Source organism: Populus euphratica, unplaced genomic scaffold (assembly GCF_000495115.2).
Source record: "Populus euphratica unplaced genomic scaffold, PopEup_1.0 scaffold5.1, whole genome shotgun sequence".
In the NCBI taxonomy this organism is placed as follows: domain Eukaryota; kingdom Viridiplantae; phylum Streptophyta; class Magnoliopsida; order Malpighiales; family Salicaceae; genus Populus; species Populus euphratica.
Genome location: NW_011499848.1, coordinates 4953434 through 4967808, shown reverse-complemented (window position 1 = coordinate 4967808; position 14375 = coordinate 4953434). Strand labels below are relative to the sequence as shown.

The following is a 14375-nucleotide window of genomic DNA, read 5'->3' as shown; positions in this document are numbered from 1 at the left end:
TCACTCTCTCCTTTTGGGGTTACTTATAGCTGAATGAATCATGGGGATGCAACGGTATTTCAATCTTAAGAATAGCTAGGAACAAACACAAGCTTGCACAGAATTAGTAGGTGTTGAGACAAGAATTTGAATCCAGTCTCAATCTTATCTAACTATGATCTTAGTAAATATAGATGATTTTCTAACAATATGTCTGAATGCAGCAATGAATTGAAAAATAAAAAACGAAGTTGGTATCACAAAATAGTATAGACTGCGACGCTCACAAAGAAACCTAACAAAGCACCGGCTATAACTTCAACCTCTGTGTGGCCAATTGATTCTTTCAAAGGAGCTGAACTACAGGGGATCTTCTCTGTTGCCTCTTCAGCAGCTGTTAAGCTCGAAAATGCCAATCTCTGACTAGTTTGTCTTGTTTTGTTCTCTGTTTCAAGTAATAAAGGAGAGTTTGTGGAATTTGGCAAAGAAGGCCTTTCCTCTTTGGATAAAAGAGCACCAAGGTTTTCCTCGGGTACTTCCTGAGAATCAATCAGATCATCTCTACTGCAAACCTTCGAGTTGACTTCGGTATTGGGTAGCATTTTGTTTAGTGCTTTCGCATGATTTCCAACTTCTCTTCTCACCCCCTGCAAAAGTAAAAGCATCTATTTTCAGATCAAGCTCTGAATCCAACCACATTATTATTCTATTAATCAAATGAAGATCCTAATATAAGAAAAGAAAACAAATCACGGAGGAACAAATGAAGTAGGTCCTCCAAGAACTGGGTATAATTTTGAGCAGTACCGATAAGTAACTCTTTTTCTGACAGAACAAAAAATGCAGAGAACAAAAATCTCATCACCCTTCCTCCCACTTGGACGGTGATATAAAATCCACACTGAAGGTGGAGCAAAGAATGCAATTGGTCTAAAGTTTTTGCAAAAAAGAACTCAAAAAGGAAAGGCAAATGCTTATTTTGCATGTTAGAATTAGGAAATAGAACAAATAAATGTTACCAATCAACAGTAATTCAAATGATTTTGCAGAAGGTTACAGGTGATGTTGTTCTAAATATATATGATTCATACATAAAAAAGATCCAAATATGAAATGATTCCTTACAAAAATGACCACATAAAAAAAATTAGCCTCACAACGGCTGTGTAGCAGGAGAGTCACCCCATTTTCACTTGCTTTTTTCCTCACAAACAATTCATGGAAGATGCACAAAACAAAGGCACTCTTAAAGCTAAGTTTCAGCCCAAGCTCAACCAAAATCAAAGACTGGAAAGTGAAAAGAATTCCAGCAGCAAGATCTGTCCCTATGATATCCATGTCAACCCCATCTAGAGTGAGAACGTCTATAGGCAAAAAACCACAATCCACACCAGGCAATCCAAGTGAATGTTTTCTTACCATTAGAACACGATTTCTGAGTTTAATCTCAACTGATCATCACATCCGGTGCTCCCCTTCCCCACTTCAGTTAGAGCTTGAAGCCGAATCCACAGCATGAGAAAACATTTGTTTAACAGTAAAATGTACTCAGCAAAGTTATAATCCCAAATCACGAATCCAAACATAGCAAATGTTTTCTTCCCCTCGAGTCTATACTCAATTGGTTCATGGATGAACGAGGTCCTAATTGATAGCTTGTGTTTAGTCAGAGATACCCTCGACCAAAATTTCCTAACGAGTTTTTATGCTAGACTAGTGAGAAGAAGCTAACTGCAATCAATAATTGGTCAGATAGAGTAGGCTTGTTAGCATATGAGAAAGGTCTCATTCCACCACTGTAGACATCCATTGAGAAACTACCAATATTCTTGAAAGCATACTAGATCCAGAGGAATCCTACAAAAATCAAAGCCCAAAGGAACCAATCCATCTTTCGGTTAAAATAAGCCCCACCTTGACTTCAGTTAACATATATAAGCTTAAACAAGTAAATTTTCTGCAAAACATTGTCACAGCTGCTTCCCTAGTTTGGAAGTTTCTAAAAGGTGTGCTCATGGTGAATTAAAAAGAATAAGTTCAATTAACATCCAGAACATAGCATCCAAAAATCAACTGCTCTGGTCACCACCTAATTTCTTCTAAGCTATCGAGCATACCATCTCCACCAGAATAAAATGGACGCTTGACGTCAGAGTGCTTGAGAAAATTCAATCCCAGTCTATAGGGTAAAAAATATTTTTTGACACAAGGTTAATTTTGCAACAACCCATGACTTCTACAGGGGATTACCTCGTATGCTCTCCAAGAAACCCTCAATCAAAATTTGATTACATTATTGTTGTAGATATGTTCCATGATGTGATTTGTATGCCAAACGATACTGTAAAAAAATGTATGGCTAGCATTCGAGACTCGTGTAACCTATACTCTATTCACACCACATGAATATCGTTTCTCAAAAGTGACTACCATTATAAACAACAAGAACCTTAGTGCTGATCCTTATTTTACACATTAGAATATATGATAAAGAATAACATTGTTCATAACACCATTTATTTATTCATGAGGTCAAGGATCTTAGCTTATAGCTCAAGATTTGAGTGCCTTTAATAAAAAATTAATTGAAAAAAGAAAGAAGAGCAACTGAACACCTGTGCATCATACATGACAAGGAAGGCATATACCACAGCGAGGCCAAATATCGAATCGGAGAAGCCCCTGTAGTCAAATAATTGAAATTTTTACTACTTGGCGTGCATCAATTCACAAAATTAAAAGAAATTAGAAACATAAAAATGCAATGGCAGTAAAAGGGATTTGATTAATCACCTTTCAAGGGCAAGAGATGTGGCAGCAGCTACCACTGACTATAAATGACAAAAAAAAAGAGTAGCAAAATAAGGAAAACATAACCCCCCAAAACAAGCAGAACTAAGTATTGGAAAAGTAAGAAAAAACAAAGAACATACAGAGGAATGAGTAGAAGGAAATCCACCAGCTTGAAAAGCAGTCTTGAAATCAAAATCTTTGCCATATAAAAGTACACAAGTGTATGGCTTTGAGAGTTGACCAATGGCCGCTGATACAACAGCTGCTATCACTACCTATATTGTATTTATTACAAATTAAAGAAAACATCATCAAATAAGCCAAAGAAAAGACAAAAAAAAAAAAAGCAAGAAACTTTTAAGCAAAAGAAAGTACCTTGTTGTGAGCTATTTCCGCAATATCCTCGACACCAAGTTTGAGGAAGCAAGTGAGTTTGGCTGGCCTTCTGGGTTTTCTAAAACGAGGAAAATTGTAAGGTTTGGAATCCGAAAAGAGAGTGCTTAGATTTGGATATGTCAGGTTAGAAGCGGAGCTCCAACACTGCAACGCCATTATTCCCTCTCTCACTCTTTCCGACCGGTAACTGCACAGTATCAAGCTGATCCACCCAATTGGATTTCCACTCTCCACTTTGATATTGGTTAGTATTTTACCCAATTGTTAATGGCCCCTCATTTAAATAAGGCTGTGTAGAGGAGAATTGGAAAAATAGTCCTCCTCTTGGTAGAGTAGTGGTAGTTACAGGTGAGGGTGAGGGTGAGGGTGAGGACGAGGGGTCCGGGCCACCCTAGATAAAGTCTATTGTATATTTAATAAAAAGTACATTTATTTTTAGATACCTGCGAGGTCAAAGTGTTTTTTTTTTTAAAAAAATTAAATTATATATTTTTAAATCATTTCAATGTATTAGTATTAAAATAAATTTTAAAAAATAAAAAAATTATTTTAATATATTTTTATAAAAACACTTTTTAATACAAAAATTATCATAATATAAATGAGCTTTTAATTTTAAGACGTTTGGTTATTAATGCAGTTATGGGTACTTTTATAAAAAGGTTTTATAATAAAAAATATATTAAAATAATTTTTTATTTTTATTAATAGATTAAATATCCAAAAAAATTTTTTATTTTTATTAATAGATTAAATATCTAAAAAAAATTAAAAAAATATTAACTTAATATTTTTTTATAGAAAGTTTTTTAAAAATAATTTTAGAAAGAAAAAAAAATGAACACTACTTAAATAGGAGAATTGAGATGCATTAGTTTTAAGAAGTCTCAAAATTTTACTGAATTATATAAACAGTAAGTCCGTCACCGTGGCAAGGTGTTTGACATTGAGTTTTAATCTATTTCTCATTAAAATTTAAAAGATTTTATTTAATATTTTTTAATTATTTTGATATATTAATATTAAAAATAAATTTTTAAATAACAAAAAATATATATTTTTAAATAAAAAATATTTTTAAAAACAACTAGAAACTTAAATAAAAAATATTTTTAAAAACAAATATAAACCATACAGCTTATTATGTCATGGTCAATACTTTCTCTGTTCTAGAATTATTTGCGTGTTGGCTAAGAGTTTATGCTAGAGATGGCCAAGTGGATATGAGCCACCAATAAAAATGGATGTAAAGTAAACTATGAAACTTGAATTCTTAGTGCAGAAAATAAGTAACAGTTTTTTTTTATTTAATTTTCTGTAGTTTCTCCGCAGGAAATATGAAACTTGAATTCTTAGTGCCCAGTTCAATACGAAGTTCAGTAACTTGAAATTTCTAACGACTCATTTGCCCGAGACAGTATTTTTTGACGCCATGCTTGAACACTAGATGAAACGTCAAAGCATATATAATTTATCGGAAGTAATTGCCTGGAAAAATTATCGCACAATCCAAGGCAAGAAGAGTTGCCTGTCTTTCTTGCTTTTTCTTGGCCACAAAGGAAATGAAATTTAAGAATTCAGTTCATAGGAGTAACAGTAGCAGTGTCCAAGAGAGCAATCAATCATCAATTCTCATGAGATATCATGCTGATTCACTTCAAACGCATTTCGAGTTAAATAAGAATCCCATTCAATCTCCCCCCAGGCTGCCCAGTCTTTGGTAGTCCCTGTCCAGGCCTGCAAGAACAATCAACCAGAAATGTCAAAACTTGCTAGCCAACTTCAATCTCAACCTCCCAAAAAGGATTAGACTTCTTAATTTTATCTCATTCCCTTATGCAGCAATGAAACAGAAACTCAAAACATAGATAACGGATGAGGAAATAGGTTGGGGCACTAAAAAACCAAGAAAAATATACCGCTGGTTGAACCCAACTTCTGGGTAAATATTATTGCCAAGTTAGAAGCCATAATTTTACAGCTTTGCTTTGACTGACAATCTTGCCCTAAGCTCCTCAGCTACAGCATCAATGAACTCCTCTGTATTCAGAAATTGAGACCTACTAACTCTGCATGGGTACAGGCTTTTAGACTAGTGAAAGCTCAAGAGCAATAGCGAAACTTTAAAATGAAATCACCTTTTTTTTATTTTGTTCCTTACCTGGGACCATGAATAAGAAGTGCAAGATCCTTGGTCATCTTCCCTGACTGGACAGCTCCAATGCAGGATGCTTCTAGTTTTGTAGTAAAATCCAATAGTTTGACATTGCCATCCAACTTTGCCCTGATAATATGATCATGGTCAAGTTATCATCCAAGGTTTCAAGGGCTGTAGATAATCCCATTCTTGGAAATTGAAACAATATAGTCAGCATAGACGTTGTGTCATCTGATTAAGCATTATTAAATTACCTGTGTGCAAGACCTCTTGACCAAGCAAAAATCGATGCTATGCTGTTGGTGCTGGTTTCACCTCCTTTCTGATGAACACGGTAATGGCGAGTAACCGTGCCATGGGCTGCTTCTGCTTCAATTGTCTTTCCATCCGGGCACACCTAGAATCCAATTGAGATTTTTATATAAAAAAATTCAAAGGAGAGGAAAACAATTAAATAAATTTAAACGAAGATAAAAACGAACACCACAGATATACCAATACTGAAGTCATCAACCCAAGAGATCCGAATCCTGTACCGATAAAAAAAAAATTGTTTAAAAAGATTCAACAAAGCAATGAATTCCTCAGTGTCAACCCTCCAGAACAATTCGCTAACCACAATGGCAACAAAAGAAGATAGATAGGTACTGTTGCTAGGGTAATCAGCAAATGTGATCCGAACCTTGGGCTAAGAAATCACTCTGCACATCTCCATCATAATTTTTACATGCCCATACATAACCACCTTCACTTTTGAGAGCATAAGCAACCATATCATCAATGAGACGATGTTCATACCTACAATTCAACAATGCAAGTAAATAACAGGTTCCTCAAATTGGCCAAACTAACCAACATCTGCACAAAAATTCTCACCAAATTCCTGCAGCCTCAAACTTGGATTTCCACTTAGTTTCATAAACTTCCTGGAATATGTCCTTGAATCTTCAGAAAAGTCAAATTAGGAAAATGTCAATAAAGAAGATGAATGCCAACCATGTAATTTCTCATAAAAGAAGCAAGTTCAAGATCCATGACCTAAATCATCCATCCCAACATATTACCTTCCATCATATTTTTTAAGAATGGTATTTTTTGTGCTAAGATAAAGTGGCCACTTTTTCAAGTAAGCAGTATTCATTGAAGCTTCAGCAAAGGCCTGGATGGACTGTTTTCCAAATCAAATGGAACAATAATAGTTAATGACTTCTAAAGGAAAAGGAAGAAAGGAAAAACAAAAGAAAAGAAAGAAATGAAGAAAAAAAGAATCAGAACCTCATCCGTGTTATACATGGACAGAGCTACACCTCCAGCTCCTTTGAATTTGAAAACCTCAAACTCTGTCTTTTCATTGTTTCCATCAGGTACTGCGTAAATTGCAATAACCTTGACATGATGAGATATGTAAACTTGCAGCAGTTTTGCAAGTCTCCCACAAAAGTGAAAATAACATGCAATTAGCAAGAACCCAAAAGTAGTGAATTTTAGAGCCAACTGTTGGAAACAGGAAATTTACCAAATACTAGCTTCAGTTTGCCAGGTCCTTGGATAACTGTATCAGTTGCTCTGTACTGGTCACCAAAGGCATGCCTTCCTATGCAGATTGGCTTGGTCCAACCTGAAAGGAAAAAAAAAAAAGCTTGTGTTGCAGTGTTGTTTTCAATCAATAGAAAAAGGATCCCAAATCAAACAGAAAATCAAAAAGTCATTGCAGACCTGAAACAAGCCTTGGAATGTTTTTGCAGATAATTGGTTCTCTAAAAACCGTACCTGTAGTATAGCCAAAATAAAATAAAAAAAGTTAAGCTCCATAGTAAATACAGGAGATTAAAGAGGCAGTAAAACATAAATAAGGCAAGTTCATTCACCATTTAAAATGTTGCGAATTGTCCCATTTGGACTCTTCCACATATTTTTCAAGTTAAACTCCTTAACACGGCCTTCATCTATCAGACAACAAAGCAAACTACCTTAAGTTCAGCAATGATCAACAAAAAAAAACCACGTACAAGCCTGTCCACGATCCTCAAAAGAGCTCAATATACCTGGAGTTATTGTTGCACACTTAATAGCCACATTATATCTACAACGAATAGGGAAAAAATAGAAAAAGTTTCCGTCTTTAGCATAATTCTGAGTCGATTTAGCTAGTAGGTATGAAAAAAAAAATAATAATAACATCACCATGACGAATGGTGATGGTAGTAAGCAAAGCATGGTATTGTTGAAGAGGAACTCAGAAAAACAAAAGAACCAAAGAAATATCGCATACTTAAGAGTCGCCTCAGCACTTTCAACGGTAATTCTATCGTCTGTAGCATCCCGATTAGGCAGGCCAAGGTCAAAATACTTGATATCCAAATCCAAAAATGGCAAAATAAGCTGTAAAACATAAAACCAAGTTGCAAAAACAAGAAGAAGAATCATTTAATAAGGCACCATGGGTTTGTTCCCAAAACAACAAAAAGCACTCAGAGGACGAGAAAAAAACCTTGTCCTTGATTGATTTCCAGATAACTCTAGTCATTTCATCTCCTGTGTAGATAAGAAAAAGAGATCATAACAAGCATGTATTTATAATCCCAAAAGCAAGGCTCCAAAATTTATAAGCTGACCTTCCCAATTTAACATCAAGGTCCGTCAAGGGACAAAGTGATCCAAAGTGAGTGAGGGAAGAAAATCGTAATCAAAACCCAGAAAAAAAACTACTGGGTTTTGAAATTGAGCCACTCAGTTTGGAAGTTACAGCATCATCGCACGCAAAGAATGTAAAGAAGAAGAAGAGGAAGAAAATTGGAGGGAACATACCGTCCATTTCAACGATGGGATTGGTGACCTTAATTTTATCGAATGCCATTTTCACTTGCTGTCTCTGCGTGATCACTGCAATCATAAAACAGCTACAGCTACAACTACTCGTAGGAAATTAAGAGACGTGAGAAAAAACGAGGCAAAATGATCGTTGAGTGGAGCGTGTCTTTGTCTGAGTGAGTTTGTGTTTTTATATCGGTGCCGTGGCCACTAATGTGTAATGGCTAAAAAGCTGCCAGATTTTAGGTGCTCCACTGGTCCTCTCTATTGCACCAAACCTGCTTTTGTTTTGAAGTGCATGACTAGGAGCATCGCATCGAGGGTAGGTCATGAGGGTGCAAAATAAAAATAACATGTTTAGCAATGGGTTTAAAAAGTATTTCTAAAAAATTATAATTTTTTTTTAAATTAATATATTTTTAATATTTTAAAAATATTTTAATATGTTAATCTTAAAAATAGTTTTTAAAAAATAAAAAAAATATTATTAACATACTTTTCTAAATAAAAAACAATTTAAAAAATAATCAAAACAACACTTTCAAACATATTTTAAATCTAATTAAATTTGTGTTTATTATTCATTATTGTAATTCAGCATGGAGAAAAAATAATCAAAACAACACTTTCAAACACATTTTAAATCTAATCAAATTTGTGTTTATTATTGACATATGTTTTTTATTTATATCTTGTTTTTCATTTAAAAAATTATCTTTGAGATATGTTTTTTATTTATATCTTGTTTTTCATTTAGAGAATTATTTTTTTATTTTTTTAAATTAATTTTTTAATATTTTTAAATTATTTTTATGTATTGAAAATAATTAAAAATAAAAAAATAATTTAAAAACCAATCACAGTTACTCCATCTCATCATCTCGTTTCCATCTTTTTTTCTTTCATTTTTTCTTATTCCGCGCGTGTATATGGATATTAGCTGTCTTGGCACGTAGCTCTTCGCTCGGTGCTCAACATTAACATCACCACGTTTGTGTTATTCTCATAAGTTCAATTTTTCATGATGTCTTTGAGGATGATGGGTACGTTATAAGATTAAGGGGTTCTTCAGCATTAAATTTCAACTTGTTTTTTTTTATTAAGATTTATTTTTTTTAAAATTAATTTTTTTAATATTTTTTATTTTTTTTAATATCTTGATGTAAAAAATAAATTTTAAAAAATAAAAAAAATATTTTTTTTAAATGAAAAAACTTTTAAAAAGTAATCACTATCATTTTTTTTTTTATACATCTGTCTTGGAATATGATGAGTTTTTTTAAAAATATATTTAAATTAAAAATATATTAAATTATGTTTTTTAAGTTTTTTTAATTTTTAACATTATTATATTTGAATCATTGAAAAAGACAGTTTTTTTTATTTAAACTAGTTCCAAATTGTACCTAGGGTCAAATATTTTTATTTCCTATAAACAAAATATATATGCATATTTTTAAAGTATTTTTTTAGTTTAAAAAATTTAAGTTCAAATATAAAAATTATACATCCGTGTAATTAAATAAATTGAAAATTATATATGTGAATAAATAAATAAAAAATTATTAACAATACTTAAAAATAAAAAATAAAAATAAAGAGACAAATATAAGTGAACATATTTAATCTCAAAAAATAAAATATTTATCTAGTTGTTTTGCTAAAAACATTTTATTAGAATAATTTTTTATCTAAGAAAACAATAATAGAAATAAAAGCATAAATTATATTGAGTGAATAAAAGAAAAGAAAAAAATCATGTATAACTGCATATATTAGAAATATTATTTGAAAATAATTTTTTTATTTTTAAAAATAAATTTCACCCATAAAAAGATTAAAAAAAATTATACATGAATCAAAATACTCTTCAAATTTAAATATATAACTAAAAAAGTCGTTATTTAAAAGAGAATATGTAGATAAAATGAAAAATAAAATGATCATTAGTTTAAATATAAATTTAAAAAATTTAGAGAAAAAACCATTAATTAAAAAATAATTAGAAGAAAAAAAAAAGCACAAGTCAGGTTAGCCCCATCTGGCTCAAAATAAATCATTTTGAGATATTAAAATTACATAATTTATATAATTTTTAAAATCTAAGTACCAAAGTATATTTTTTATGAAACTCATAGTATATTATTTATATTTGATGTTTTTTTTTATTTTAGTCTCTTTTCTTTCAATCTTATATTTTTATAAAAAATCAAAAATAATTAATTTTTAATTAGGACTAAATCACTAAAAAAAATTAATAACTAAATTAAAAAAATATAAAATTTTGCATAGCTAAACTAAAAAAATAAAGAGTGTAGCATTGTACAATAAAAAAAACTCAATAAATGCAATTTTGGAGAACAAAAGGCCTGTTAGGCACACCCTAAAGAAATTTTCTTTGTACAATTTCAGTTTCTCTCATAGATTGCAAGTTATGGATCGGCCAAAATATGGAATGGAATTATTCCTAAAAGTATTCAAACTCTATATAAGATTCATTTTTATTTTCAGGAGGGCTAACATCGTTCTTATCACCACCAACGTCTGGCCCTTTCTTGTCAGCTGGGAGCGCTTCTTTGCTAGCATATTGTGAGAAGTCTACGGGTTCAGGTATGTGTGGAGGCAAGGCACTTCTGACTAGAGCCCAGTTCACTCCTTCGAAAAATGGATGCTGTTTTATCTCTGTGGCACCCCTTCTGTATGCAATTCTTTTATGGGGTTCTTTCACTAGAAGTCCTCTTATCAGATCACGAGCCGCCATACTGACCTGTGGATTTTCTGGAAATTTCAATGGCTGCCCAACAACATTGAATAATGTAGCTCTGTTTCCTTGTCCTTTGAAGGGAGTTGTTCCATGCAATAGCTCATATAAGAAGATGCCGAAAGTCCACCAGTCCACTGCACTGCCATGACCTTCTCCGCGTATGATCTCAGGGGCCAAGTACTCGTGTGTGCCAACAAATGACATCGATCGTACGTTTGTAGGCTCTGCCATTAATTCTGGCATTGACCCTCCAACGAAGATTCCAAAGTCTGATTTGGATTTTCGGTTCTTTTTACCAGGCAGTATGCGTGGGAAAAATGTTGATGGTTGCATACAACCTTGCACAGACTCATCATCCAAAATGCCACCACCACCACCGCTGCCGCTGCTTACATGCACAGATGAAGACTTGACAAGGGTTGGACTCACCGAGCAACGAAGCGATAAATCAAAGTCTGAGAGCATGATATGTCCTTCATCTCTAACTAGCAAATTTTCTGGCTTCAAATCTCTGTATACTATGCCTAACATGTGCAGATATTCAAGAGCCAACAACACCTCTGATGCATAAAATCTGTTAACAGCAAAATAACTTATAACATCTCACATCCATTTGCACAAGAACTAAGGAATTTGTTACGTGAAAAGAGAAAAAAAAAATTGATCATTTGATTCATGAAAGAAAAGATTCAGCTTTTGTTTCCAACAAATCTAAGACCAAAGACACAATTGATCGACTTACATATGATGAACCTGTCAGAAACATAGAAAATTTCTCTCTACCAAGGGTGAAGGAGAATAGCCACTATGTCTATAGTTTTTCCCTTTTTTTTTTTTCCTTGAAATTGATGTCTATGATATTGGTATTTTATGTATCCAATCACTATCAAATCCAACCGCAAAGTCAAGGGTAACGGTTTAATTTCTATCCATTTTAAATGGAGAAGGGGTGAGGGCTTGGATTTTGGAGAATTAGCATAATCATATTGTCGACCAACCTTTAACAGCAACATCTTTGCATTCAACTGTGCTTGAAATACCTCGTAAAATGTAACTTTCTAGGTCCAATTATGCAACACAAAGGCGCTAGAAGCAACATGATTATGTAAAAATAAAAACTAGCGAGCACAGATTGTGAACAATGCTGGAAAAGATGTAAGGTCCCCAACTGCTGCTGATCTAACCTAAGCCTCCATTATTGCAAAACTGGCACAATCCTATATCAGCATCTAATTAACAAATCGTCAGACTGGCAGGCTGAAGACCAATATTCTGATAATGTTTGTTAGAATATAACTACAAAACTCAATATCACAAGTTTTGATGATAGAAAGAAAAAACATAGCAGAAAATGAGTACTCACCGTGCTGCTTCCTCAGTAAAATGCTTGTTAGGTTGCTTCTGCCGAAGAGAATGAAGATTACCTCCACTGCAGAATTCCATGACAATGCAGTAGAACTTATCAGTCTCGAAATAAGTATATAAAGTGGGCAAGAATGGGTGGTCAAGAAGTCCAAGAATTTCCTTCTCTGTCTGTGCCCTTAACAGCTTGTTTCTACTTGCAAGAGAAGCCTTGTCCATTACTTTCATAGCAAAATGGGCATTAGTCCCTCTAAGCTCAACAAGATAGACACTACCAATGTCACCGTATCCAAGACGCTTGAGAAGCCTAAAGTTGCTAAGACCGATTGTACCTCTGGCAATGGCAAACTGAATGGCTTCCCATCTGACATCACGCCCTGTGTGGGGCTTGTTTGCCCCACCGGAGCTTTCTAAACTGTTGGAACGGGTAGAGCTTCTGCCACTCAAATTGGCATGGTTGGTAATGGAACTAAAAGTCTTTGCTTCGTTTGTCTTCATGCTTGCTGGCAATGCAGCTGCTGCTGAAGTGGTTGAAAGTTGAGATTTTGAAGGTGTTCTTGGGCTTTGAATCGCGCTTTGATTAGCACTAGCATGTCCCACAGGCCTGCTTAATGGATCCATCTTTTTGGGATCCAAGTGACGATTAAAAGTTACATTTTCAGTAATCTTGGTAAATCTGGTTTCCCTTGGTGAATCAGAACCTGAACTTGCACTGTATTTTCCTATTAGATCCGTTTTCTTGGGTTCTTGGTAAAGAGGATTGTTACAGATTATATTGGCATCAATACTCTTGCTAAACCCCTCCATCTTCTCTGTTTCACTTTCTACTACTTTTCGTGGCATGTAACTCATCTGCAAAAGTACCACAGAATGATGTATTAATCACAAAAGAACGCAGCAAGTTGCACAAATTTGCAAAATCCGCCAGATTTTAAATCACAGTCCGCCAGGACAACAATTATGAGCTTAAACATACCTCGTATGAGTCAGGCCCTTTGTCAGACTTAGATGACATTGATGGCGCAACACGAGACCACTCCTTAACAGGAATTCCTGGTTGCCAAAAAAGAATGAAATACAAATCCATTAGTTTCACAATGAAATAGACCGATGCCTTAAAACTGATTTCTCAAATATACATCAGCAACAGCAACAAAAAAAAAGAAAAGAACACTCTGCTCATTCCCGGAACAATGGCGGAAGGTTACCATCTGAAACAATAGTTTTTCTGCGAGCTGCTAAAGAATTGTACATTGTTAAATGTTAATTTTCAATTTTGATCCGAAAGGTTGCATTGCATTGAATAGCATAGCATATACGGAGCTCATAACCAACGATTAAGGTACCTATAATTTGTGTGTGGTGTGCACGTATTATGAGAAAACATATACAAATTCGGTCATCGATTAAAATATATGCATCTCAACGTGGGATTGACAACATTCTGTGACGTAGGATGACAAGTATCCACAATGTACAATAAAAGGGAACAAAGGGATTGTAAACAGAACAAAAGATCAATGAAAATGCCATAACAAAAAGAAACTCTAATGAAGAAACACATTGAAGAGATCGCGGACCAACCAGCAGAATCTCAAAATTGCATTAACAAAAGAAACATGTTATTGGTTATGATTGCATCTTGCTTGGGATGGAAGGGAAAATGGTATTTCATTGCATAATCTGCAAAGAGAGAAACTGTCTAAATAAATAAATAAAATGGTGGTGGTGGTGGTTACAAAGTTAAAATGTAAAAACGAAAGCAAATGAGAATGAGTTGGATTTTATATGGACCACCACTCCTCGTCGTCGTCATAGCAGGAGTGGATTTTGTTGTTAGTCTTTATTTGAATATTTTAGTATTGGTTTTTCAAGATTCGGAGAGTTTTGTGGAAACAAATTCCCATAAATGAAGCAAAAATAAAAGAAAATAAAATAAAAGGAACACCCAAGTACCATATTCTATTCTAGCTAGCTCTTCAATCCTTGTAACTACTAAAGTACGTGGGGAGAGGAAATAAAAAGAAGGGGAAACGGTCATAGCTATGAATAAGGGGTGGATATCCGTTTAATCCTCCTTCTTGTTTTGTGAAAAATAGGGAAAATAGAGAT

At 33.7% G+C, this 14375-nt stretch overlaps 3 protein-coding genes across 5 annotated transcripts; all 3 read right to left on the bottom strand.

Annotated features, from left to right (window-relative positions):
* Window positions 1-93: 93 nt before the first annotated feature.
* On the bottom strand, window positions 94-3564 carry LOC105118269 (Acid phosphatase/vanadium-dependent haloperoxidase-related protein). 2 transcript variants are annotated; one of them, XM_011016184.1, is made up of 5 exons: window positions 3148-3564; window positions 2913-3047; window positions 2773-2810; window positions 2595-2661; window positions 94-626 (listed from the first exon to the last, which is right to left on the bottom strand). In XM_011016184.1, exons 1-5 carry the CDS (start codon window positions 3322-3324, stop codon window positions 237-239), a joined length of 807 nt encoding a protein of 268 aa, XP_011014486.1. In that variant the 5' UTR covers window positions 3325-3564; the 3' UTR covers window positions 94-236. The 2 variants fall into 2 exon arrangements, with proteins under 2 accessions (XP_011014486.1, XP_011014492.1); XM_011016190.1 differs by lacking the exons at window positions 2595-2661; window positions 2773-2810.
* Window positions 3565-4616: 1052 nt separating this feature from the next.
* LOC105118257 (isocitrate dehydrogenase [NADP]) lies at window positions 4617-8383 on the bottom strand. 2 transcript variants are annotated; one of them, XM_011016163.1, is made up of 16 exons: window positions 8135-8383; window positions 7818-7861; window positions 7599-7708; window positions 7372-7409; window positions 7195-7272; window positions 7043-7096; window positions 6843-6944; window positions 6602-6693; window positions 6391-6494; window positions 6203-6271; window positions 6009-6124; window positions 5822-5856; window positions 5581-5723; window positions 5330-5452; window positions 5088-5237; window positions 4617-4905 (listed from the first exon to the last, which is right to left on the bottom strand). In XM_011016163.1, exons 1-15 carry the CDS (start codon window positions 8217-8219, stop codon window positions 5144-5146), a joined length of 1287 nt encoding a protein of 428 aa, XP_011014465.1. In that variant the 5' UTR covers window positions 8220-8383; the 3' UTR covers window positions 4617-4905; window positions 5088-5143. The 2 variants fall into 2 exon arrangements, with proteins under 2 accessions (XP_011014465.1, XP_011014473.1); XM_011016171.1 differs by lacking the exon at window positions 8135-8383 and adding an exon at window positions 7942-8127.
* A 2126-nt stretch (window positions 8384-10509) lies between these two features.
* Window positions 10510-12948, bottom strand: LOC105118248 (serine/threonine-protein kinase AGC1-7-like). Its single transcript, XM_011016152.1, has 2 exons — window positions 12265-12948; window positions 10510-11475 (listed from the first exon to the last, which is right to left on the bottom strand). The coding sequence occupies exons 1-2, from the start codon at window positions 12882-12884 to the stop codon at window positions 10605-10607; spliced, it is 1491 nt and encodes a 496-aa protein (XP_011014454.1). The 5' UTR covers window positions 12885-12948; the 3' UTR covers window positions 10510-10604.
* Between the last annotated feature and the right edge of the window lie 1427 nt (window positions 12949-14375).

Excerpts from the sequence above, each read along its gene's own strand:
- LOC105118269 (XM_011016184.1), bottom strand. The coding sequence starts at position 3,324 with ATGGCGTTGCAGTGTTGGAGCTCCGCTTCTAACCTGACATATCCAAAT. Across the intron at positions 2,811-2,912 it reads TTCCTTCTACTCATTCCTCT|TCAGTGGTAGCTGCTGCCAC; the intron begins GTATGTTCTTTG and ends TGTCATTTATAG. Across the intron at positions 2,662-2,772 it reads ACATCTCTTGCCCTTGAAAG|GGGCTTCTCCGATTCGATAT; the intron begins GTGATTAATCAA and ends ATTTGACTACAG.
- LOC105118257 (XM_011016163.1), bottom strand. The coding sequence starts at position 8,219 with ATGATTGCAGTGATCACGCAGAGACAGCAAGTGAAAATGGCATTCGAT. Across the intron at positions 6,694-6,842 it reads CAAACTGAAGCTAGTATTTG|TACCTGATGGAAACAATGAA; the intron begins GTAAATTTCCTG and ends CAATTTACGCAG. Across the intron at positions 5,453-5,580 it reads TCAAGAGGTCTTGCACACAG|GGCAAAGTTGGATGGCAATG; the intron begins GTAATTTAATAA and ends TCATATTATCAG.
- LOC105118248 (XM_011016152.1), bottom strand. The coding sequence starts at position 12,884 with ATGGATCCATTAAGCAGGCCTGTGGGACATGCTAGTGCTAATCAAAGC. Across the intron at positions 11,476-12,264 it reads TTTACTGAGGAAGCAGCACG|ATTTTATGCATCAGAGGTGT; the intron begins GTGAGTACTCAT and ends TGCTGTTAACAG.